The sequence below is a fragment of the Hydractinia symbiolongicarpus genome, chromosome 7, assembly GCF_029227915.1.
Source record: "Hydractinia symbiolongicarpus strain clone_291-10 chromosome 7, HSymV2.1, whole genome shotgun sequence".
Classification (NCBI taxonomy): domain Eukaryota; kingdom Metazoa; phylum Cnidaria; class Hydrozoa; order Anthoathecata; family Hydractiniidae; genus Hydractinia; species Hydractinia symbiolongicarpus.
In genome coordinates this window covers 5,876,654-5,901,787 of record NC_079881.1, presented here as the reverse complement: position 1 = coordinate 5,901,787, position 25,134 = coordinate 5,876,654, and the positions used below count along the sequence as shown (strand labels likewise).

The 25,134-nt window shown below is 31.9% G+C and overlaps 1 protein-coding gene across 2 annotated transcripts; it reads right to left on the bottom strand.

Moving 5' to 3' along the window:
* Nucleotides 1-1,134: 1,134 nt before the first annotated feature.
* On the bottom strand, nucleotides 1,135-25,131 carry LOC130648916 (caskin-2-like). Of its 2 annotated transcripts, XM_057455045.1 has the most exons (23): nucleotides 24,971-25,131; nucleotides 23,915-23,963; nucleotides 22,914-23,011; nucleotides 22,204-22,349; nucleotides 21,590-21,685; nucleotides 20,945-21,175; nucleotides 20,419-20,527; nucleotides 19,677-19,777; nucleotides 19,382-19,435; nucleotides 19,044-19,152; nucleotides 17,821-17,874; nucleotides 17,044-17,112; nucleotides 13,119-13,450; nucleotides 12,035-12,566; nucleotides 11,829-11,891; nucleotides 11,221-11,258; nucleotides 10,817-10,927; nucleotides 9,970-10,071; nucleotides 9,314-9,533; nucleotides 4,248-4,622; nucleotides 2,389-2,676; nucleotides 1,840-2,269; nucleotides 1,135-1,745 (listed from the first exon to the last, which is right to left on the bottom strand). In XM_057455045.1, exons 1-23 carry the CDS (start codon nucleotides 25,059-25,061, stop codon nucleotides 1,664-1,666), a joined length of 3,780 nt encoding a protein of 1,259 aa, XP_057311028.1. In that variant the 5' UTR covers nucleotides 25,062-25,131; the 3' UTR covers nucleotides 1,135-1,663. The 2 variants fall into 2 exon arrangements, with proteins under 2 accessions (XP_057311028.1, XP_057311029.1); XM_057455046.1 differs by lacking the exon at nucleotides 11,829-11,891.
* Between the last annotated feature and the right edge of the window lie 3 nt (nucleotides 25,132-25,134).

Genomic DNA, 25,134 nt, shown 5'->3' with positions numbered 1-25,134 from the left:
CAATTTTGTGAAAATTTGGTTGTCTCAATTAATTTTGTTGTAGTTTTCAAAGTATGTAAATAATTTACTCGAAAGAAAATATAGTTTTGAATTTATTCCAAATCAAACTTTATGTGGAAAGGAAATTCCATTATTTTTGTTTGAGATCACAGAACTATTCTAAAACACAATGACTAACCGTGCCGAATTTCTAAAAATTACAGAAAATTAGGCAGGCATCTATATGTCTAGGGTCCTGTAATGCCCATCTTTTGACAAAAGTGTCAGTTACTAAGTCAAAAGACAACTATTCTGATACACACTTTTCCTTTTACAAGAATTTACAAGAATATCAGGCTGAGATTTAAGGTTAAAAAAGAACATGAAAATAAGAACAATAATATGGTGTTCACAGAAAATTGAAATGTAAATTCCAGGATTTTTCAGGACAAAATATTCCGGGACAAATTACTAACCTTGAAGACCACAAGCACAATAAAACCCTTGGGGTACAAACAATTCATTAAGATGCTTGAAATACAACCTAGTATAATTGTGTGACCACCAGAAGCCAAATATGTTACAGCATTTTACAAACCTCGTTTTAAACTAACCCTTTCAGCTTTGTGACCTGCAGATCGGGTTCTGTGGATTCATGATGTGCTGCCCTTAAAGTTTGTACAAATATTTCCGAAGGACGTAAGTGATTTTCCTATTTAAAAAATATAATTGATTTCATGCTAGAATCCGATCATAAGTTTAGTGTTGGACAGAGAAGTAGTGATCAATACCGAAGTGATTCAAAGTGAGAACACAAAGAGGATAACGGAGAAGTAATAGTGCGCTCAGAGTGTATGAAGCCTTTTCAACAGTTCATGATTATGTGCCCCCTAAGAATTACATTTTGAAAAAAAAAAAAAAAAAACACCGAAAGAATTTGGAATTGCAAAATTTTTCTTAACATGATTACTTTCTAGGACATATTTTTTCGTCAAAATTCCAGGATTTTTCAGGAATTTCCAGGACAAGTGGATTTTTCCAGGTTTTCCAGGCCTGGTTAAAATTATGGTATTTTTAGAAATTAGCGTGTAACCGCAGAAGGACGGAAAAATAGAACAACAACAGGAAGAAAAAATTCGCCAAGACGACGAGCAGTAGAGTTGTTAGTTTATTTTGTGAGAAATAATAGTTTAGTTTTGAATATATGTACATATATAATTGTATTTTACAAAAAGAAAAACTGCCGTTAACTCAAGACAAGTGATTAAAACAAAAGAGGAATGAAGACGAGGTTGTTAATTGACTCTTTTGCCTCTTTATTAGTTTGTTTGCTTGCTTACTTTGAACGTATAAACAAAGCTTCGTCAAATGCTAGCCCAATCCAAACGAAAAGTTTATTTTAATACAATAAGATCGACTAAAATAGCTGAGTGCACACAATAAAATTTCATTTTTTACTATACAGGGAAAAACCAGTGTTAAAATTCCTTGGTACTGTTTACTTTAAAATTCATAAGATTTGTCCCAATTTAGCTTGCTCCTTTTCTTCTCGTGTTCAGAGAGCTATGGTAGTCAAAATATCCTTATTTGTTGCGCTACGTCTCCATAGAAACAAGAGTCTCATGCTTCTCGACTATTTGAGTTCAGTTCAGTTCTTGTCTTCGTCATCAGTTCTTGGTTGCTTTCAAAACAGGTTGTCAATTTGAGAGCTAAAATCGTCAAGATCAGCCATTATGCCTGCCATAATGTCATCTGTTTCACCAAACCTAAAATAAAAATAATGAATAATAAGATGTACAAACAAACAAACAACCGAACAAACAAACAAAGAAACAAATAAACAAACAAATACTATCATACTCGTCTTTTTTCTCCTCTGGTGGTAGTTCAGCCGGAGTTACTTCGACAGGTATTTGGTCAGGTGTTACAGGCGCTGGCTCAAAAGGTTCTATGGCAGGAGAAGGTTCTGTGGTCGCTGGATTAGAAAGTTCTACGGCAGGTTCGGAGGTAGGAGTGGACTCTATAGCTGGAGTATGCTCAACCACTTCCGGTGGAGGAGGAGATGGTAATGGCTGTGGTTCTTCAGTGATAAGCATATCTGGTGGTGGTGGTAGGATATCTTCGTCTTGTGTTGTGGTAAATTCTGGAGGAGGGGGTGTAAAATCGGGCGGTGGAGACGATTCTGATTTTTTGGAGGGAGGTGGTGGAGGTTTGAAGTTTGGTATTCTTGGTGATAACGCATTTTCTTCAGCACTGGGTTCTGGTGGCGGGGTAAGGTCTGGTTGAGGAACTAAAAAAAATATTATACGTAAAAAGGAGCGATTGAAAGATAATTTACCGTTAAAGTATATAAATCAATATTCGTCTCTACAAATCACGAGAAATATCAGAATGTTTCAGATTACACACCGATAATAGTAGCATGTTCGGTAAGACTACCAGCTCTCTTAGGTGGTTCAGGAGGAGGCAGTTTCTTTGGCGTTGTAGCGGGAGCTTCCACAGGCGGTTTGGTAGCTGGCGGTGCAACAGCAGGTTTTGGTTTGGGAGCAGCAGGGGGAGGTACTGGTGATTTTCCAGACGACGGGCGTCTATTCATTGGCGGGGGCGGTGCAATTTTATCTGCATTTGAAGATTTCCGCTCCATAGTACCAGGAGGGCTAACTTCTTTAACTTTTTGCTCTTGTTGTTTAAAGAAATCTAAAAATAAATAATAATAATAACAGAAAATACATGAAGGTAGATACATATAGAAATACAATGTTTCTATTTTTGTTGGTACCATACAATGTTTCTATTTTTGTTGGTACCATACAATGTTTCTGTGGTTATTTAATGGGACCTTTTTTGTTGCCGACGAAAACATGCCGATTGAAATATTTATTGAAGTCTATGATGGTGAGTAACAACATAGATGTTAAGACTACATCTCAGGATGGTTTTCTTTGTGCTACTTTTCCAAACAGAATATATAAAAATTCATGTACTCCTCTTCTGTACAAGTGAAATCTTTAAAGTCACCATATCAAAAAAATACTTTCACCTCGGATAGTGAGGATGAAAAAAATTTATGGAACCGGGTCAACATTCTAAAATTTTTTGATTATTTTAAAAGGAACGAATATCATATTTGACTTTAGCTTGATCTAAACACGACGTGGTTCAACTCAACAATCTGCCAAATGCTAAAAAGAAGCCCGTATTTGATATTTTTATAATGATGTCAGCAAGGATATAAAATGATTTTTGTTTTTAAGATTTATCGTTAACAGTTATTCCAAGTATAAATGAGAAGATATAGGAATGGAAATTTGTTCAGTTCAAGGTGGTCTTACAATGCAGAAAAAAGTTCTTACTCAAATTTATACCCCAATTTTTTACAGGTTTTTAGTGGAATATCCAGGTAGCATTAGGCTACCTGGATATTCCACTTAAGCAGCAGTTTGTTAAGCCTATGCTCATGTTTCTTTGTTATGGCATACATGCTTAACATTAACATTCCTTAATTTTCTTAACATCTTTCGCATTAATAAAAAACATTGTCAAGTTTTGTGGCAATATAATGCCTCCATTTTCATTTTTGGGTATTAACTTAAAACTATAAAAAGATTGTGCATATTCCAGGGCTCTTATCCTTATATCTTTGGATTTGCAAATCTGTAATAAATTTGTAGGTAAGGTAGTATGGTTATTTGTATTATTTCTTTGATAGAAGTATATGTATATACTAAAAGACAATGTTGAATTCTTTTTTTCTGGAAATCAGCCCATATAGCTAACTAAAGCTTTCTTTAAGGATATCAAAATTCAGTTTCTCTCATACGAAAGTTTAGACGCAAACGAATATGTTGCAGCAAATCCTGAAATTCAAATTCACCTATAAACACAATAAAATAATCTCTCAGACCAAATCCTGAATTAAAATTAACTGTGAACCACATCTCACCCTATTAAATGGGGGAATTATTCATGTTTTTCCAAAGGAAGGATTTCCAAATACATAAGCAAAGAACAATAGAAGTAACCAGTAAAAAAGCACAGTCACTGTAATGACGACAGAAAATTTATTTGTGCCCTGGCATAAATTTATCCTGATTTCCCAGTAGTAAAAAAAATTTTACAGGACCCCTTGGCTAATCAGAAATCACCTTATTCTTTAATATGAAATTCTTGACCTAACACAATAGTACTTCAACTCATAATTAGAAAACCTTAAGTTATAAAACTTTGCTTTAAACTGAGAAAGATTTGGATAAGTAAAAAAAATTAACCTCTTGATCTTGATGATGTCACAACCTCGTCTTGACTACCCTGTAGTTCACCAGGTGGCCTTGTTGAAACCTTTCCAACATTTGTTGTTACGTCACCATTTGTTTCCCCATGTTTATTTATTGGCTTGACTGATGGCTTTGGTTTAGGTTTTGGCGCAGGGGCTCCTGGCTTAGGTGGTACTGCAACTGGAGCTTTAGGCTTTTTTGATACTGAAGGAGGTGCATGTTTCGGCACATTTTCTAATTGTTCTTCTCCTGAGGGAGGTGGTAAGTCGTCTCGAAGTGACATATTTTGTTGAAATGTTGGAAAGAATTCTTGGATTTCTGCTGTGTGGTTATTTCTGTTGAAACTTGGTGTACGTCTTACTGGACTTTCTATTATTAAATTAAAAAAACAACATCAATCTCACATAATATTGTATTGTTATTCAGAAATGCCTACAAATTCCACACAGGTTTACATCTACACCCACATTTATACAATTTAACTAACAACGATGTGCAGAAGTGTATTTCATGGGTAGCTCCAAACAAAAATGTCAATAATACTCTCCATCATAGAGCAATTAACTAAACTCATAAAGCATCCTTCTCACTGAATTAGTAATTAATCAACCGTTCTACAAACCACAACTTCTTACAGATGATGACAGGACACATTAAAATTAACAAACTAATTTATGAAGCTAAATCATATGAACTGAAACCACTGAGTACTTATTGAGTATAAACATGTAAAACAACATTTTCCTAAGACTAACCAAATTGTAAGAACCAACATTGTGGATTTTTTTTTCATCATCAGCTTAGGTAGTAACAACTTAAAACAAGACAGGTGCATACACCAGATGGGACAAGAGTGTAAAGACAGTAAAACAAATTCTGGAAATAAATAAAAAGCAAATAAATAATTCAGGCCTAAAAATAAGAAGTAATAAAATTCGAGAAAGTTTATTTATATAATAATAAAGTCTTCTTTTCTGAGGTTAAACTACAAACTTATAATAGGTTATATATTGACATAATATTTACTTTTACAAGGAAACCAAATTGTCATCCATTTTCTTAAAAATATCCACAACTTATAAAAAATTCTTAATTTTTGTTGTATGGTATTAAAGTTGGTCAAAATTCCTTTTCCAACTTCAAAATCTTTTACAACTTTAGTTATTTTAGCCTCAGTTATAATAGTAACAAATACAACAAGGGATAAATAGATATGCATATTTTACATGGCTAGCAAATGTCGAGGGATATACCCTGTCTATAATTTCCAGGAAGGGCCATGAGTTAGATAGGAAGTCCTAGAGTATTTAATGATCATTTTGAGCTACACAGACCTAATTAACGTCTGCGCTTTACCAGGCAGCTCCTTGCAATATCCAACATCCAACGACCCATATTTCTCTCACATGGTTTGGGTTGATGCAAAGCCATGGTATCATTTATTTGCCCATATTAAATTGTTGGCAAGGCAAATTAAACTCCTGTTTCCTGCACAAAATGCAAGGGTTAGAACCACTTTAGCTATAAGGCCATAGATAGGTAGATGTGCATGTTTTATATGGCTAACCTTACATATATTGAGAGATATACCTTGTCTATTATTTCCAGCGGTGCTAAGGCTGTACAAAATAACTACTCACGGAAAATGTATGACTGATTTTTCTACAAGCTAACAACCAGTAATAATTATAAAAATAAAAAGCATGTATATATTCAATAAAACACAGGTTTAAAAATAGATATAATTGGAATAAAAACAAAAGCACACATAGAAAAGAAAACCAGGGAAAAAAGTCTAAAAAACAGCCTTTCAAGTCACATGGGCACCAAGGAATTGCTAATATGAATGCCGACGTGAAGTAAACAGGAAGGCAATTTGAATTATAGAAAAAATGGAAAAGTGATTTGTTAATAAAATACACAACCAATCTTGTTAAATTCAATTTAAACAATTTTTACAGTAACACTAACATTGTTTCAAAGATTTAATAAAAATATGCCTGAAAACTTTTTTAAATAAACAAAACATTACATTACACTTCCGCTCACAATAACACTAACAAACAACAAATGCGAATAAACATCTTTCTGTCATAAAACACAAACAAAAAATTATGAATGAAAGTTTATAATTATCTCATATTTCAACATATGTTTACTTAACACATACAGAACATCTGCAGTGACTTTAAATTTAAAACAAAATATCACAAAAAAAAAAGTTTATGGTACAAATCTCTTGTATTTTCCTTGTCATCACAGTGATCTTTCATTAACATAGTTTAATGAACTTTGACTTTATTTAGTGATGTCATGTTGATGGATTTTCTATGAACTCACTTAGTCTTTGTTAAATAACACTTTTATTAATAAATGTTTATAACATGTATGGAGGAGATACCAACGTCATTATTCATTGTTATTACAATTGTTATTCATGAATAAATTAAGTTAATAAATTAAATTATGTCATAATAAGATATAGATGGTGTAGCAACAGAAAATTTTGTCTGTACATATATAAAACATCTACGATTGCTCGATGCTAATCTACACAAGTTGTATATTTGGTAAATTTTTTGCGTAATTGTTTATTGATTAAAAAAGGTAGAATCTTAAAGAAATTAGAAAATATATACAGTTCAAAATTTGAACACAACTTTTTTCTAGTTCAACAGAACACAGTAGGGGGCTTAAAATTTCCAATGTGCTAGTATGATCAGTTAAATTTAGTTATTCCTTTACAAAAAAATTTACCACCTACGTCACACTGTTTATCAAACTTTAGGTGGCACTATTAAGATTGTCATATTGAAGATCTGAGCCCCCCCTTATTTTTAGAAACAATTTGAAAGCCTTTAACCATGAAAAGCCAGCTTACTGTTCTATATTTGTTTGTAAATTTCATTGAAGTGATTGTCTAATTTGGTCAGAGTATCCTCGTCTACACTACACAACAAATAGCTAATAAAGGCTGTTCTTTCAAATAGAAAAACAAGAATTTTTATATCTAGATGGAAACTGCTCACATAATTATATAACACTTGACAGTTGTCTAGCTAGGTAGCTATCTATTTGGCTAGCTAGCTAGAGAATAGAATATTTAAAGGAACACATAACATATTCATTTCAGTTAGCTACATCAGTTACAAGGAGGTAAACTAAAGAACCGACTTTCTGGAGAACTCTAATCGGGCCTATTAAAAGTCAGACTTTTAATAGGCCCGTACTTGTACTTGACAAAAACAACTAAATCTTTATTTAAATATAAGAAATTTCAATGTTTAAAAGTGAAATTTAAAGCTATTCGCACAACTTTAGCTGCCATTAATAATTACGTACTATCTCATTCTGATTGTCCACCAGCTGAAAGATCGTATCGAAACATTTACGCACGCTCTCCACCGCAAAGCTTTTTTAATATTGTAAGCAGTGACCATGAGCACATTGCGTCACAAAATACTCACGACGGAGAATAGCCATTATTGGAAATTCCTGATCTCCCGAGATGTATCATGCCCGAGTTGATGAAGGGCGTTTGGGGGCGTTTATTTCAAAATTAACATTTTTGTATTGCGATGTATTATCTAGAAAAGAAAGTCGAGGCCTGTTACATTTTGAAAGTAACAATTTCGCAGACTCTCGCCAAAAACAACGCTTTTTCCGACAAAGAATACTATTCTGCTGCTGACTATTGCGCTGACTATATTGCTGACTGCGTAATAGTCAACAACAAAGTTGAATAAAAGCTTCTTTTCAAAGACTACCTTTTATGTGGTGAGCGTTGATAGAGAAAGGCAGTAATTACTAATTTAAAGTTTTAAGAAGAGGCGTTTAAAAGGACAATTAGGTACGGAGGAAAAAAAGAAGAAATATCCTAAGAACGTGAAAGAATGAATAAGAAAATGCATGGCTCATATATTTCGATAAAAATACAAAATTTTACATGCCCAACGTTCGTAGGTATAAAAGATTCAACGTTTTTTATGAATAAACTGTCAGAAGAAATAAGGTCTCTCATACCCAGGCTTCTGATTTGTAGTAAAACTAAGATGATTTAGCGGCCTGGGAACGAAGGCACATGCACAAACAAAACTAACGGAAGAATGGTTGATCGTCTTTTAAAAATGTCAATCAAAACACAAAGTAAACTGGATAAAAAACTTCGCTTTTTTACGCCAGCGTTTAATGGGCCTAATTTTGGCAGAGTGGCGTTAAAGGGCGGGTTTGCGCATGAGCGTTTGATCTTGGATACTTGCAAAATAGGGTTCATAACGACAGGCGTAAAAATAGGACTAATGTAAAAAAATACAAAACGAAGATGCGGAAAATAAAATAATAAATTATTGGAACATAAATTAACTTATGAATACGTTGTTTAAAACAACAACAAACAAGCAGACAAACAACAGTAAAAAAAAGTAACAACAACAAAAATAATATGTACAAAATAATAAAAATAAATAAAATTTAAAGCTTAACTCCCACAACCCAAAAAATATTTTCTCAAAACATTCATATTAGTATAGAAGACAAAGGTTTTTTTTGGTAAACACCAATCGTAAAAACTGCTCTTCTCCTCTGCCATCAGATATATTAGTCAGTAGTCCGTTGATAAATCCACGGGTTTGCCCGTCCTTAAAATATCGCATTTCGTGTTTCCACAACGTGTTTGTTGCGGACAGACAAACAAAGAAAATACGTGTACGTCAAAGCCCTGCATTTTATCGACTATAAACACAGACAGTGAGACTTTAGATAAAATGTCGACCATTTTGCGACCAAAACTTAATGACGTCAAAATAGCTATGATGTTTGCCGCTTCACGCGCGGAAGGACTTATTCAAGATGGCTGATTTACTGAATTTGATTTTCACGAAAACATTTCATTTATTTAATCGCTATAAATGCAAATCAAAAGGAGATATATTTTTTGAAAAAGCAATATTATATGACTGTTTCGAGATTAAGCTTTCTCGAAGTGTGAGGAGGTAAGCCTTAAAACTGTTAAAAAAAATAGAAAACTTTAAAACAACAGCGCTATAAATGATAGTTCCTACCTGCCACGGCTTGGTCGAGAATAGCTGTCAGTTCCAGATCGTTTAAACGTTGAACGGCTAACAACAACTTTCGTTGATGGCCTTTCTTTTTAATGTCGATCATATCTAAATCATTTTTGTCTAAGTCTTTAATAAAATCGATGTCGTCGAAACCGCCTTCTACAAAATTCGGTTCGTATTGCCGTAAATTTAGCTGGCCAAGCCACGAGCCAACATCACGCTAAAAAACAAATAAAATAAAATATATTTTGGAATTCTCTTGTATAAAAGTATGTATTTACAACAAATGGGCAAATATAGTCAATTTAAGTGAGAAGTGCCAGAAGTTTTCTATCTTACATCCTAGCACAAAATTTCCAGGTGAATTGGAATTTTATTTCCACATACCGCCAACGCTTGATTAAGCGTATGAGGCGCTAAAATGTAAAATATCGTTTTTGTAGAACACGCTTATTGGATATTTTTTCTTTTCTTCCAGCATTATTTAAATAAGCAACTCTAAATTAGCATTCGAAAACCCGCCCAAGGGCGCTCATCCAAACCGGGGACCTATTAAAATAGAAAGCACTAAATAGGTAAATAACGGTATGCAAACATAACTTCTGCGCATGCGCATAATAAGAGTCATGAAATGAGTGGGAAAAACAACAGCGTACCGGTTTTTCATTGGGTATTCTATGAGAGGGAGGAAGTTTGGCGATTTCTGACAGTAATTTCTTTCTGTGTCCAGTTTTATGAATATCAATAACATTTAAATCCTAAAAAAAAGAAACATAATTGAAAGATGGATAATAATACTAACAAGTAAAGATGCGAATGTTGACAACAGTTTGCAAGGTTTTGTATATGCGCGCGCATTCTGGTAGTTAGAAAAAGCAGGACTATGCAAGTTAAATTGGTTATAAATAAAGGTAAAAGATTCTTCTATATTCTCTTTTTTTACGGGAGATAACAGCGTTCTGTTGTTTATATGTTTCACCTATGAGAAAAAGCGCTGATGTTCTCGATGCAAAATCAAAATATATTACTGTGGACGGAAATATGGAGAAGAGGAAAATAATAACAAATTCCTTTGACGATGCAATAACAAATGAATGAGGGAAAAGAAATTCTCTACTTTAGCTCTGCGATGGAGAGCGTCAATGCGGCGGTGTCGAAAAAACTCGAGTAGAATACGACTCTCACTTTTTAAATAAAATTTAAACATTGAAAAAAACGTCTTTGCTTCTCCATGCACGGCTCAAAAAACTTTCACTCCTCCGTTAGTGCCTAAACCTCTTTTACACGAGGCATAAAATATGTTAATGTATTTGAAAAAGGACTGGGACAAACATTACCACCAATAAATAACGTGACTAAGACTCAAAAATAAAATGCGCAAATAAGTCATAAACATTAAAAGTAGCATGTTTTTATCATACATTTACCAAAGTTTTTTTCTCTGGAAAGTAGAGACAGGGAGATATAACACTGAATCATGCTGACATCAACACAAAAACTTACATCAGGCGTGATAGCTTGAACGCTAACCATATCGAAACCATGATCTTTAAAATTATCATAATAACAGGATAGTTTATGCTCAGTTAACCACTCCATCAGCTCTTGATCGTACTAAAAAAAGTCGTGAAGAAATTGTTCATATAGTCATAAAAAGAGTTCCGCCCACTCCACCCGACAAAATACCGCGCCCTGCTGTTTATATACTTGCTCATCTGAAAATTCATTTATCCAATCGCTTCTATATTCCAGGATTTATGTTATGACTTCACCCTTTATCGCGATATGCATTGGCATACCTGACTACTAATACCTGACTACTAATACTACACACTAGCCATGTTATTCATTTTAAGTAAACTTCAATATGGGTATTTGTGCTTCAATATGGGTATTTGTGAACTTACTTTTGATAGCCTTTTCTCTGATGGTGAAACAAACGAGCCTGAACAACAAAAATAAATTAATAAATAAACTTATGGTGATCATACTTATTAAACGTCGTAGAAATTCTCATTAATCGAAAAAGGCGTAAAAATGTGCAAAAAATTGTATGCGCGAAAAATTATAGCGAGATTTTCTATTCTTCTTGTTTTTTTGCAATAAACTATAGAAAAAACCTTTCTAAAAAATAAAATTACCTACTGGCGAAAATAGGCGCGAAAAATAGTACGTTTTATATGATATACCTTGGTCACATATACAATACAAAAAATTACAATATGTAGGTGCAAATACGCAGAATTTCACTGGTGCGGTGAATGGAAAGTTGAAGGTTTTGTATGATACATTGTACGGAAATTAAAAAATTCGTAGTGTCACATAATTATATTCTTGTGTTACATTAACATTATTAGTGTGGTGCGTGTGTGCAAGGAGTTCGTAGTCATGACAACAGCTACATTTGCTTTAAATAATTACAATGTTACAACATGGTGATGTCAAAATGCGCAAAATGATTAGAGCAAGCACGACATCGTAGCTGTTGTCACCTACATGTACACTTTGCACTTACCACTTGTCGCATATGAGACAGGATGTAAATTTGGTGACTTAGGAGAACTTGGTGAAGACGGACCTGAAAAGTGACAAAACTATAAAATTGTTTGCCTATAAAATTAAAAAGCTCTCGAAGTTACCATGTAGATCATTAACCTTGCTCTACATCACGTTTAACTTAATCACTCTCCCCCTCAGAGTTTAAAGTCGCAAAGTCATTACCTGTTATCACGTCCGTATTTTCATAGAGCGCCAATCTACCTCTTTGCTTGACTGACAGCGTATTCGGTGATACATTATCGGTCTCATCTTTTGGACGTACATAGGATGACGGGAGAGTTTGAGAACGCTTTAGTGGCAACTGCGGGGGAGCATTTTCACGCTTAATGGGTAACTGAGGAGCGTTTTCATCTTCAAAACTAGCGTTTATATTCAATTTTAACGTACGTTTTTCTACCGGAGAGCACGCAAATTTCACGTAGTTTACATTTTGTTTTATGCCGCTCTCCATCTTCGACGACTGTACATTATTTATAGAAGTAGAGTCCTGGCTTTTGCTTTTTGCAAGTATCGGTTTTAAATTATTTTCATAACTTTCATGGATTGTCAATGTGTTCTGTACGTTATTTTTGTCTGTGTCGTAACCCGTAGTACAACCCACCACAGAAGGTTGTTTGATAGCAGGAGATGTCCCCGAATCACTCTGCGCCTCTGTGTAATTCTTTTGACTGCTAGCTTGCTGTTTATTTAAACCCTAAAAAGAGTTTATTTAGACATGAACTTACAATGCGCATATGCGAATCACCCAACTTTACAGGGCCTGAAGCAGCCTGCTAGATGGAAGCTCCCCAGATGGAAGCCCCCCCCCTCTCTTCCCCTTAAAAAATACCAATCTTATATTATATGGAAGAGGCTTGCCACGAGCTAGTCTTTGTAACTAATATAAGAGGGCAAAAAATTACCTTCTTCGCTCTTCGCATACATTTAGGCATTTGGAATTTGGTGAAGAAGGTATTTATAATTGACTAATGAGACATTTTTTTTTAGGTACATGCATAGACACCACGTCAAATATGTATAACAATTACTTTAAAACATGTTGAAATACCTTGCTTTAATTATTAAAAAACTGTCGTCATTAATTACGGAACATTTTTTTCATTTCTATAAGGTTTCTCACAACAAAATAAACAAAGTTACTTAAATCTCGACAAGTTTAGTAGTAAATTCTTGTAAATTAATTTCTTATATAAAAACGTGTGCAAAACAATAATCGTCTTACTCGTTATGATAAGGTTGTACTTACCTTTAGCAATGCTTTAGCGAGATCATGCTGGGCTGAACCAGCACTCGAAGTTCTGTTTCGACTCTCTTCTTGTTGTTGCGGAGGCTTGTGCTTTAGCGAGTGCCGACCAAGCGTTTGCGAACCATGTTGGAAAGTATGCGACGTGTCTTCTACAACGGGCCTATGTGGTGATCTTGGTGGACTTTTCGGGATAGATTGTTGCCTTACCGGAGCTTTAGGTGGTTGCACTGCGACCGGGTGAGGTCTGGGCGCGTTCTTTTTAAAACTGCTCATACGAGTAGGGAGGTTGCCAGAAGCTGTTTGTTTTGGCGGAGCATGGCTCTCAGCATCCGCTAAAAATAAAAATGCAGAAAAAAAACTACAAAGCTAATAAATCTCCAAATCAAGTGTGTTTTTTATAAGCTTTTCAAACCTTTCTAGATTGTATGTCAACTGTACCGAACGGACATTCATACATTCTTTACATTCACAACATCATACAAACCTTCTTCAATTTTAAAAAAAAATATTTTAAACTTTGGAATACATACACAAACTTTGATCAAGTAGTTCCAGCATTCTCAAACTTTGTTCATTCATTATTGACATAGCCATTTTCAAAATGGTAACACTGACCAAATATGGTAAACAAATTCCTTTTTAATTTATTTTTATTTATTTAGTTATGTATTAATTAATACATCGTAACAATTTCCTATTATTTGGTATTGAAGGGAAAGATTATGAAAGCACAACACAATGGGAGGTGCTGGAACAAGAAATAAGATCAAAATCGTTTGTGGGGAGGCTGCAGAGGCGAAGAAGAAGCTGCAAAGGTGGAGCAGACTAAAGTGTCTACCAAAGGGGCTATTATGATTGAAGTAATATGTATGATAAAATCCCCTTGGTCGTGGTATTAAAGAAAAGAAGTAGTGTTTTTTCAATCTCTTTCTGCCACCTTTCTGATAAATAAATATTTATTATCGGCAAAATGTAACTCTTCCTGTCAAAAAAAAACATTTTACAGGATAGCTTGCGTCGTTGAGAGCAAGTAACACGCTTCAGGCAGCAGTTCTTCAAGACAACACAAAACTACCCATATGCATACAATCAGTCTACAAGAACTATATGCTGTCTATCGTGTTATTGCGAGTTCACAATGTTTTTTTAAAAAGAGTTTAGATAACGAAAGAAATTCGTTGGATACACGTTGCATGAGTTCTTTAAAAAGTACTGAAATATTTTATATATATTTATATTTGATTAATATAAAAATTCACAACAAAATAGTAATAAGCTGCACAAACCGAAGATGATCTGTTCCTCTGCTAGTTCGAAACAAAAACGGTCAATATTCTCATATTCTTTAAAGCATTATTCACTTTAGCCTCATTTGCTAAGTAGAAAATTTTGATTTTAACGTTCCTAAGAATTTGCAAAGTGTAGTATTCAAATGTTTCAAAATTTTAACGTGGTGAGTTGCTTAACGGTTGCTTAATTTTGTCTCATTAATCCTAATACAACAATAACCGATTATTCCGGGCTTTACCGCAGAATATCATCCGAGGTCTAAGTGCCGACCGAGCTTAAAAATACTAAGACTTTACCAAAAGTAAGTTTTTTGTAAAAAGGTGTGTTTATATGTTCTTTTTATAAGCAATACGTTATAAACAAATCAGACTAAATTATTGAAAATTTAAGTGTTAAACTATAACATTGGATTTTAAAAATTCGTCAGTCTAAAATAACGAATATAGACATTCGAATATAGACATTTGAATATAGACATTTGAAATTCTACATTACTGCTTAGGCACTCAACAAAATTTTTCATCAACGTATGAACTTTTCTCATGTGAAAATTAAGCTCTAACTACTTTTTGGTCATTAGATCACATTAAGACAGAAGTAAGACCAAAAGCTGACATCAGCAAAATCTTAAGCAACCCGAGGCTTGTCAAAATAGGGTTGGTTATAAAAAAATAGTATATGAAAAAATAGATGTACTTGAACATGTCAACATTTTTATCGGCACAAAGCAAGAATCCTCTCCATCAAACAAAAACCTGGATACTAAACGAACGAGTCTTGGATAATGTGAGAAATCTCAACACGATTATAGTTCAGTTGTCTCACTACCCACTCAAGTACAAGATCCTTCAGAAGAAAGTACAAGATCCTTTAGAAGGAAGAAAAAATCAACTAGTAATTCCGAATTTTAAAATGGATTGTTTTATTTAAGAGTCCTGCTATACTAACGCTTTAACATCAAAGCAGTCAAAAAAGTACTGTTGGTGATAGGGAGATTAAAAATGTACTTGCCAGGAGATCTAGTTTATTTTTCCTACCACTGTGAAATCAAAAGAGTAATGTGCATTTCCACAAGAGAACCTCAATACCCTGCTAAAAGGCTTACTTACTTAGGCCAAAAGGCACCTAACAATTTAATATAAAAAGTAAATCTAAATATAAAATAAATACAGAAAAAAAAACAGAATTAGAATTAAACAACAAAACTACACAAAACGTCTGCGTTACTTTCAAAAATTAACACTGTTTTGCAGTCAAATAAAGCTAATTCAGGTCAGCAATTATCTCTAATTGGTTCATCAATGATAAAAATCTGTAAGAAAAAATCCTAATCTTTTCTTCTGATTGTTTTCATTGCTTTGGGAATTCAGTTTTTGTTGCCAAAACAAACTTGACAAAACCTTATGCCTCTAAAGATTGCAGTTTCTACTATTCTGAAAGTATTGCTATAACTTGCCATAATAATGTGGGGATAAAAGAGGCAAACATCATCCTAGCTGTCTCGTTTATTCTGTAATTAGCTTATAAAACTCTGCACCAGGGGAACAGATAGCAGAAGAAAATAAATTTTAATTAGCAATTGAACCAAAATATGATATAATCTTCTGTCTAGGAATATGTAATTGCGGCGAATTTTTATTAACCTAATATGAAAAACAAATACACATTACCATAGCAACAAGGATAATAAAAATGTCTGAAAGATTTTTACTGAAAATATGGCTTTCAATCAGTTAAAACATAGAACAGATAGTAAAGACAGTTTATATTAGTAACAGAGACACCTATCCATAATTTTCTTCCTTTCAAAGAGGTATCAGCACAAACATATCAGTGCCTGAAAATTATTTGTTAATGTATTTCTTATCTATATCTTCTTTTGCTTTGTTTTATCAATGTAGCATCCGGTGCTGCATAAACAGTAATCAATTTACAAATCAATCAATCAATCAATCGATTAATCAATCAATCACCGAATGTCCTTCAAAATAAACACATTATCTAGTCTCGCTGTCTGACAAGAAATTATGTAGAACAAGAACCACTGGCCAACCATTTTATACAACAATAATAGTCAAGCAATACATATTTTTCTTGCACACCAGGACACAATTATTTTGTACCGACAAACTATTTCATTTAAACCAAGCCAACTGGATCGTATTTTCATGTCTGATTAGAAGAAGAATTGCATGTTGATAGGTGACATGGAAACCTTATTTTTATAGAAAAACAAATTTTATTTTATTGCTTATCTTCTGACTTTGCATTAAAAAGATTGTGTAAAAATAATGAATATTGCACTATTCACATAATGCAATAATGTGTATATCATGGTCGCCAGTTGGAATATATTTTCATGGATTTAAAAATAAAAAGTTGCTTAAATAGGCATAATTTTTATCCTCGAAAATAATTTGTGTTTTCTTTAAATCACATATTTGATGAATTGCCAGGTAAAAGTAATAAAACAAAAATAGCTACAGTGATGTTATGGCAACTTCATCAATCTTTCTTAGTGAATATGTTATATTATATACACATAAAAAATGCACTAGAAAAATGTAAAAAATATTTCTCTTACATGAAATACTGGAAAATTCAAAAATCATAATCACCAATAGCGATAACCCACCTTGTGCTAGTGTAACCAGATCGAAACTTCCTATCGGAACAACACCAACTGGTTGAGCAGGAGGTGATACTAAACAAAGTTGATATAGCTCACAATATATACTTGGACCATGCTAGGCAAAATTTTCGATTCAAGCTCTTTCAATGGTCTTAAAATAAGTCAGCTGTTTGGCTGGCCTCTGACTTTTTTATATTTCAATTCAATAGAGGCAAAAAAGAAGCACAATTTTCTAGGGTGTTTAAACGTGCTAAGAAAATTTGTTTCTAAAAAATATTGTTACCATAATAATTATTTACGAAGAAAAAAAACTGGTTTTCACGTATAATGCATTATTTTGAAACATGTGTGTCATACAGTTTTACGAGAGAATTAATATGCAAATACATGGAGAAACTGGCTTCACCACTTAAGCATGAGTGAGAGCTACACCTGAAGTTTGTAACAAGGATTGGAATCTAGTTTGCTGTCAATGTGTGTGCTTTTCCAAACAGGCTAACTTTTATTTTAAGCGATTTCAAAATAGAGAGCAACATTTTATGAAAATAAAAAAAGACAAAGTAGTTGGTAAAATTTCTTGATTTTTAGAACTACTAGCCCAAATAATCAATGAATTATTCCAATTTTCAACAGTCAATCAGTGGACACATAAACTTAGCTATAACAAGGCTCTTTTTGCGAATTAATTTAAAGATGGCTTAAGCCATAAATTTTTCTTGTTTAGTATGAAGTAGTAGTTAGGAGAATTTTACTGGATTACTTATAACAGTTTTACACTACCTGGTTCGATTCTTTTTTCTGGACTTGAAGAGACTGTTGAAGTGCTTAATCGGCCTAAAAAAAATAATACAAGTTACATTTACAAAAAATGAAAAATATTACACACTGGGAATAAAATAAGAGAAATTGTTTAAAAATTTTCTTCCTAATAGGTCAAGTATAAGAAACAACAACGATCATCACAAAATGGCTTAAGACTTTCTTTGAAATTCAAAAACATAAGGGGAAGCAATTTCAAAACCAATTTTTTCTCTTAATATCAAGCCATGCAATACTGATACAAAGAAAGTAAACTCTAAACTAAGGATACAGTATATCTTTTCGGTATCAAAAACCGATTTTTTTATTAACTATTTATACTAAAGAAACAATGGACTTTCCACGGTGATAGTATAGATTTGTAGTTTTTAAACTGTAAAGTTGCCTTGTGATTGCTCATTCACATCTTTAATATGAATATAAATCATGAGGGACTTAACACTTGAGTACAACTACTGTACACTGTATTCTTTTGCTGACCACTCAGTGGAACTAGCCAAATTCTAGGTGCAGATAAAAACTTACTTTACACTACTTGATCATGTTCGGCAAAATTTAAGAAAAATTTCAATTCGTTATTTTAAATTTTGTTTTTTATTTTTACTGATCACGTTAACCCTTATTCCAAGTCCTTGTATAAGATATATAAAAAGAGAGAGGACAGATTTTTGAGAGTGATAACTAAACAAAACCAACAAACAGAGAATCAAACTAAAACATAAAATGCACACCTCTTTGTACCCGCATAAAGAAACAGCATTTCATTATTTAAAATATAGTGGTTTTAAAAAAAGTATATTAATATTTTTTGCTTATATTTTTCATCTGCCATTTTTTTTTACATTACTCACATATTTATATCATTTATCTTAATATTTTTTATTGTCAAATTAATGTTATAAAATGATCAATGAAACAATGACAGATACTAAACGATATTTTAATTCACACTAACTTATAAAAAAATCACTGATGGTTATACAAAGAGCAATTTTACTTTCCAATTTTTTAGAAAAAATGATCATATATATACCTCCTAAAAATATATTTCTTGCTACATAAAAGTACCATCAATTTTACTAAGTTTCAAGAACAAGGGTGTACACAAAAAAATACTGTAAGTGATGGAGTCAGACGGTTTATTATTTTTTTGATACACCAACATGTTAACAAATACCCCTTACCACTTGATTCATTGGAAGCGACAGAACTTGAGGAACAAACCGATCGTGTTTTAATTGATGGATTTAGGAGGTGAACAGCCATTGCAGGAAAGTAACCATCTCTTTCAGTCTATAATAATACCAAAAAAATTATTTGTTCTCAAAATACTGTCTTTATGTTAAATATGGATAATATTTATCCTGACACTTTATCCTCAATGTATTTTATAAAATAATAAAAAATTATACACAACTTTGTTTATATCAATTTTAAATACTTTGAAAGTGTGATCATGGTTCAAGTGCATGCTTATTCTAAGAAGATATATTTAATATCGAAATGATCTTGCTAGAAATACCTCAGAGTTCACAACATATCCTTTCCACCGTCCATTTTCATTTTGTTCAAGCACCTGTAACATAGAAATTTATACTAATCAGATAAGCAATAAGTGTAATTTTTGTGTTCTCGATTTTTTTTACTTTCCTGAGTAAACTTTTATATTCTCTTTTTTGATTTTTATTATTACTTATTATTTTTGTTAAGTACGCTTACAGAACATAAAACGATTTTTGTTATTATGTATTGCATTTTTTTCTTCTGATTAAACTCTTATTTAAACATTTTAGGTAAAGGAAGTCAAAGTCACTTACAGCAATACTGTCACCATTTTTAAAGGACAAGCAGGTGTCATCATATTGATTGTTATAATCAGAAACTGCACGTGCATAAGCAACCTTTTCACCTGCTGCCTCTATAAAGACAGTGTTATTAACTTAATACATACAGCTGCAGAATGATTGAATTGTTTGTTTAGATCAATTACATTCCATTTTGGAAGGATTGAATATTTGTTTGCCTTTTTATTTATAACAAGACATTATAACAAAATTTTGGTTTTCTTCCTAATGATTCATTTCAGTAAGTTAGGTCATTTCTGATCAATTAGAAAAACAAATGTGAAAAAGTGGCTTATTTAAAAAGGTTATATTTCGTGGTGAATATAAGGTGATGTTTGTGGTTTACCATAGATAAGGTATATGAAGATTCACTAATATGCCTATCTTTCTGTGGAGAAAGTTTGATTAATAAAGTCTAATTAATAAAGTCTAGCTTATGAGCCAAGTCAATGTTTGTTACAGCAGTAAAGCAAAAAACTACCATTATGGAGTCTTTTTTAGGCATTGTATGTGACATTAACAAAATTTTATTAACCAAATTTATTTCTTATTATATATTATTATATATTGCTTATTCACTTCCTTGCGTCAATCACAAGTTTTTGTTAATTTTTTTTGATTTTAGGAAATGTTATCCCCCAAAGTATACATCCAACTTAATGCTTTCAACAAATTGTAGGTTATACTTCTTAAAAGTCTTTCAACACAATTTTACCTCTTAGCATTTGCTTGATTTCCAGTCCAGCCCGAGAAGCTGTAAATCTATTCACAAGATCTAATGCCATCAAACCATTGCTGTTACGTCTATGAACATCTGCACCAGCCTTTTGTATAAAAATCTTGTGATAAATTACTGTATATATTTATACACCATTTATATAAAACTGACTGTTGTTGCAGGTTTAAGTTTTGTCATTTAGTGGAGAAAACAATGAAGCACAATCAAATCAAAACAAAAAAGTAAATGTAAATTGAAAAACAAAATTTATCTATGCCATTCCAACAAATATCTGCATTTTTTAAAAAAAAATTTTTTTAAAAAATCTTGAAATTTCAGCTTACATAAAAATCTGTGGGGTGGGTTCAGGGTAGTCAGCAAAAAAACAGAAAATAGATTTTGTTGCAATAATGTAATATTTGCCTTTCAGTAAGGTATAAAATTTTAGATTAGTGTCTAATCTTAACTTTTTAATAATGACTTTAACTTAGAGTTTAAAAAAGAACTTAAAAAAATTAATAACCTTCAACAAATGTAAGACAGCATCTTTTTTACCATACAATGCAGCTTGGTGTAATGGTGTACCTTCTGGCCGTTCAATGTTTACATCAACACCTGCTTCTAACAAAGACTGAACAATATCATCATGTCCTGATTTAGCTGATAAATGCAATGGGGACTTATATCTAGCATCAGATATTTCAGATGTAAGAAGTTCAACAACTTTTTCCTTGGTCAGCAGGTGTTTAACAACCTAAAATTGATCCAGAAAATCATTTTAGTGTGCTAAATCTCATCAATGTATACATTTCAACATAGTATTGCTAGAGAATTAAGATGAAAAATCTTGTAAGCTTCTCTGATTTTAAAAAGAGATTTGCAACCTTTTTTTTGAAAAAATTAGGTCTAATCAAATAATTTAGGTATAATCCAAAAATTTAGGTCTAATCAGAGTACTTGGTAAGACTACTATACTAAAAAGAATCTTAAAATCCTGAAGTTCCTTGATTGCCAATATTTCGAAATAATCAAATAAAAGTCTTAAATTTCGAAACTAAAGTAATAAAAAAAAGTAACAACATTTAGAAAAAAGAAGGAAAAGATCATGATAAATAATGTTTTTCTAAAATAAATAAAATGTAAACTAAAAAAAATCGATGCAGCTTACAGTAGAATGTCCAAACTGACATGCTAAATCCAAAGGTGTTTCAGAGTTAGAGTTTCGAAAAGCACCGTCTGCATGATTGTCAAGTAATATTTTGGCCTAAAAAAGAAATTATTGACATTAAGTTATTTTTCTTGCACATTTCTTCCGTAACATCATTGTTTTTTCCCACATATGCTATATAAAGGACAGCACCATATGCTGATCTTTTTGCAGCTAAAATAACTCTCTAGCCTCAATATTTTACAGCAGGATGGATAAGTTGAAAATGGCTAAGGTTTATCATGTGGCATACAGTGTAGTTGATTTGTTTGTGGCTGACAAATCTAACTACTGTGAACCAAATCTTGATAAGTGCTGCACGGTATGTTAGCAGTGTAAAGGTAGCACTCCAGCAATTTTTAAATGGTATTGTAAAAATGGTATGAGTAGTGTAAAATTTCCTATATTTTTTGTTTAATTCTCACTTTGCTCTTTAAATGCTTTTACTGGTTACCCATTAGTAAGAGGTATAACTGGTACACTTGTGTACCATTACAGCAACTGCCACATGCGGGAGTGATTAACAATTTTGAACCTAATAAGTGCAATCTTATTTTCAATAAATATATACTTACGCATCCAGCGTAACCATGCTGTGCTGCTAAATGTAAAGGTGTGTCTCCACTAAATGAAGGAAGATTTGGCAGGCCCCTGTTTTCTAACAATGCTTTAAGTGTTGCATCTTTTCCTGCCCATGCTGCCATATGAAGGGGTGTCATTCCTATTGAAAAAATAAGATATAATAATTAAAGGTGACATGTTCTATTGGAAGTCAGTCTTTGTAACTTTGTCTTTAAAAAAGGAGAATAAAAGTGACATTGTTCATTTTAGCTTTATATATGTTACAGATTTTTAGTATTGAATGCAGAAAAAAATTTGAAAAACCAAAGGTGTCAATAAGGTCTGCCAATTGACCTTTGCGGAAAAAGTTGATGTATATAAATTAACACAAATTTATCTATTTTGAAATGTAAAGGCTTAAAAATTTATTTGTTAGTGTGTGCATACTTTAACATAATTAGAGATTAAGTGCGGACGGGCCAACAAAAAACGTTTTTGTGCTATAGCAGAAAATGAAGTTAAAGGGAAAGCAGTTCCCTCCTCAAGAGTGGATGATAAACAAAATGAAAATTTGAAACACAATTATAACCAGCTATAAGGTTTATTGGCTGTGATGGATATTTACCTTGTATATTCTTTTTTACATTTTACAACCATATTATTTAATAAAAGTGTGCTTAAATTATATATAACATTCATAAATAGAAAAGTAATAATACTATACCTTGCTTATCTCTGCTGTTTGGATCGCCCTCCATCTCAATGATGGCCATGATGATTTCAACATCTCCAAGAAGAGCAGCATGGTGAAGGGCTGTAAAACTGTAAAAACAATAAATTTCTTGTGCTACAAAGTTAAAAAAAAATCATATCAAAATGAAACAGAAAATTTGATGACTGTACATCTGTGATGAATTAAATACAATGAAATTAATAAGTATTGATCATGGCATTTAGATTTCTCTTAAAAGGTACAATTTTTCTCACACATTTAACAAGATAAAGATTTTATAACCTTATGTAGGCAGTTTGTTATGTAAGTCGTAAAAATCAGACAATTCTTGGGTACTTTGTAAAAAAGATGTTTTCTTAAATCAGAATGCTTAAAAGATTAGAAACAACACTCAGAATTGGAACAACACCCAGAATTAAGAATGTTTTTAAAGAAACTTAGGTAACTTATTATTTCCAAATCTTTATGGCAGGGCATAATCTAGAAATTTAAAATAGTCACTGTAAGTCACAAATGGTAACTTCATTGATGTTTTGGATAGGTGATGAAATCTTATTCCTTTACAATTTTTATTGGGTAATAAGTTCCTTATATTGCAGTAAATATAGTGAACTTCACTATTGAATTAGGAGATTCAGAATAAATTGGAAAATAGCCATTTCATGGCTACTTAGAGCACTGCATTACACCCTGGATAGCCACTTCACTTGGAAAAACTATTATCAATGTAGGTCAAGTTCTGAATGTACCAATCCGACATACTTCTTTAATCGAATTGCACAAAAAATAAGTCTCAAAACGCAAAAAAGTGAAGAAAATCACAAGGATTTATAATGTGTGATGTTCATTCATTCAAGTCTTCCTTTCTAATATGGGAAAAAAGTAGTTAACAAAGATTTAATTATTAGGAAAATGCAATACATTAGATGTCTTATTTTGAACTTTCATTCATGTTTTATTAATTCAAAATGTTTTTTCACAAATTACTTTACCCTTCTGTATCAGCAACATTAATGGTAGACTTTTTGCTTGCATTTTTTTCTGAAAAAACAAAAAGATAACAAATATAGAATAGAAATATAATTTTGTCACTTGTTTGTAGGATTTATTTACAAAACAAATTTTCAACAAGAAAGTACAAAAAAAGGTAGAGTTCCTGCAAATGAAACTTATTTGGACCCTGGGTTAAATGTTAAAGCTTACTACAAACAAAATGTATGTAAAACACATAATCCACTCTGTTGAAGGATTAACTTCTTATTTATTAGGATTTAACAAACAGTCTCCTGAACATTAAAAAAGGTTTATATTAGCTTGACATTTTTAATCTGTATGTTTATACTTTAACTATATGTATTGAATTTATTATTGCATATTTAGTATAAATTTTGCATTTATTGCAACTTCTAAATTCATTTAACAAAATACTAAGGGTGTCAGAAGTAAAAACACATGACTGTTTGTTTTTATTAAGAGCAAAACAAACAAACAATTATACTTAATAATTTTTTAAGTTGCAATTACTCATCAAAAAAAATTAAAATCTGCTTAAATAAAATATGTCTCATGAGATTTTGTCTTAAACAATTCAATATTAGTTAATATCATACCTTATACCTTTATATTATATACTATTTTGATAGAAACTTATGTTTTAAAAAAAATCAGAAGACAGTTTTTTTTTCTATATCAATTCACAGATTGGTATATCATTAAAGAATAAAAAAATGTATATATAAGCAATTAAATTAATGTCTTTATTATTTTTTTAGAGAAGGCTTTGTATAAAGTTGAAATAAGATAGAGATAATATATACAAAAGAAAAAAATATTTAAAAAAAAAAAATTTAAATAATTAATAATTTGCACTTATCTTGATGTAATAACATTAAGAGTAGTTTTAAATAATTTATAATTAAAGAAAGTATTGACACGCTATGAAAGAAGCTGTAGGACAGTGAGACAAAAACATTGATTTTGTTATGTTGAATATAAAAGCTATTAGAAAATAAGCTATACAAATATTTAAAAAATAAATTTTCACTCACTGCTGCTTTTGCGATACTTTTGAAGTACTTTTCGAACATATTGGCTGTTTCCTTCTTTTATAGACGTTATAAGCTCACTCTCTTTGCCCATCTTTCATTTGACTGCAATGCTACATTTTAATTATAATTTCTAAAATCTACATTATATATGTACAGTGGTTCTA

What these genes read in the sequence shown, in the direction of transcription:
- LOC130648916 (XM_057455045.1), bottom strand. Translation starts at nt 25,061, where the DNA reads ATGGGCAAAGAGAGTGAGCTTATAACGTCTATAAAAGAAGGAAACAGC. An exon ending in TCTGGTTACACTAGCACAAG is followed by an intron (nt 13,451 to 17,043) that starts GTGGGTTATCGC and finishes TTTTATTTTTAG; the next exon opens with CGGATGCTGAGAGCCATGCT. An exon ending in TCGCTAAAGCATTGCTAAAG is followed by an intron (nt 12,567 to 13,118) that starts GTAAGTACAACC and finishes AACTCTTTTTAG; the next exon opens with GGTTTAAATAAACAGCAAGC.